The sequence below is a fragment of the Trypanosoma conorhini genome (genome assembly GCF_003719485.1).
Source record: "Trypanosoma conorhini strain 025E chromosome Unknown Tco_14.4_contig_01125, whole genome shotgun sequence".
NCBI lineage: Eukaryota > Euglenozoa > Kinetoplastea > Trypanosomatida > Trypanosomatidae > Trypanosoma > Trypanosoma conorhini.
Genome location: NW_021705217.1, coordinates 2,082 through 3,770, shown reverse-complemented (window position 1 = coordinate 3,770; position 1,689 = coordinate 2,082). Strand labels below are relative to the sequence as shown.

The following is a 1,689-nucleotide window of genomic DNA, read 5'->3' as shown; positions in this document are numbered from 1 at the left end:
CCGCAAACCCTCAACCTCACTGCAGAGGTCGTGCGTAATGGTTTCAGGTGCGACATGCACGGCGAGGATTGCAATGCGCCGACTTTCCAACGGTGTCACAGTCCAACATCTCCGTGTCGATTGGCCTTGCTGTGTGTGTGCAGCCGCATCGTGACAAATAGCCTGGTCCCGCTTTTGGCACAATTTTTGGCTAGAATGCTCGGACACACACGATGAGCTGTGGGGCTGTTCAAGATTCCCGCGCATGCCTTCCGGATGTTGGGAAAATTGAGTATTCAACTCCAGCCTCAACGCCGCCTTTTGGCGGGCGTGATTGCTGTGGGTGCGCCGCTTATTTTGGCAGCCGCCGCCGCCAGGAGTCTGTTGGCGTTAGCGTCGAAACGTGGTAGCTACACGCGAAGGTGACCGCGTATCAATTGCGGCGTGCACTAGTGGGAGGCGCTGCCTTGATGACTCTGACTGTTCTCGCAGCCTTCGGTTTTTACTTGGACCAGCGCCACGACTGCGGCCGGTTTGTTTGTTTTTGGGAGAAGCTTTTCCATCAATGAGTTTCCCACTCATGGACTCCACACACACAAAGTAGTGTATTTTGCCGGCGTGTACGTGTTTGCGGTTCCTGTTTTTTTTTGTTTTCGGCGGTGTGCGCCCTTGCACCGCGCTGCCGGTCACAGTTGTAATGCACGCTATTCCCGCAAAAACCCGGTCTGGGGGGATCTTGGGGCCGATTGGCTGCTTTGGCAAATTCTCGTTCCTCGATTCCTGCGGGGTGCTCCTTGTGGTGTCAGGGCCGCAGCTGGAAGGCGTTGCCTCGGCGGCGGTGCGTGCTGGATTTTACTTCTTCCTTTGCGGCAACGGCACTTTTCATTTTTATTGGGGGATGACGCGACCACCGTCTGGCGCCGCGACACGCCACTTCGCAAAAAACGCGGCGTCGAGGGGGCCAGTTGCCTGCGATGTGCCCGAGGCACAGCCCAATGAGAGGGCGCGAAGAAGGCACGCGAAGGAATTGGCGGGCCTTGCCGTGGAGTGAGGACGTGCCTTTGCGATGGGCAGACACCGCACATTTGTCTTTGCGTGCGTCAGTCTCTCTGCTAGGTGGTTCCTTGTGCTCGGTGCACCGTGAAATGGAGTGGCTTCGGCAGCTGTGCCGGAAGACCGTTCGATGACTCTTTGGGGGATCAGTGTCACAAACATATTTTTCCTTATCTTCTTCTGTGTTTTCGTCATTCTGATCGCTGCGGTGCCTTTTGTTCGCGTCACGGTCTGCAGCTGACGCGCTTCTTCTGGCGCATGTGTGCGTGTGTCGCTGGCCCATTTCAAATTGAACAGTTTGCACGATGCATGCTCGGCGACAAAGTGAGGGACATTTACGGTGCCGGTGCGGCGCTGCTTTGGCCGCTCACTCCGCTGCTGATCTCCGCCGCCTGGCAGTGGGCCCTCCCGCTGCCGAACACACTTGCAAGGGGAGGCGGCATGTGCGGCAGTGGCTGGCACCACGCAAGGCGCCACAGTCCTCTGAGCCCTCTCTAGCAGCCTTTTTTTTTGCTTTTTAATTTCCGTCTTTGTTGTGTACTATATGCGTTTGTGCCTTTGCTGTGCCTTCTATTTTGATTTTTGTCGTTCTTTTTTTCCTTGACAGCCCCTGTTAATAGGGAGCGTGGGGGACGGCTTAAAAAGTAAAAAACTAAG

At 55.8% G+C, this 1,689-nt stretch overlaps 1 protein-coding gene across 1 annotated transcript; it reads left to right on the top strand.

Annotated features, from left to right (window-relative positions):
• Positions 1–676: 676 nt before the first annotated feature.
• Tco025E_09456 (uncharacterized protein) lies at positions 677–1,030 on the top strand (the record flags this gene model as incomplete). Its single annotated transcript, XM_029376275.1, has 1 exon — positions 677–1,030. The coding sequence occupies one exon, from the start codon at positions 677–679 to the stop codon at positions 1,028–1,030; it is 354 nt and encodes a 117-aa protein (XP_029223612.1).
• Between the last annotated feature and the right edge of the window lie 659 nt (positions 1,031–1,689).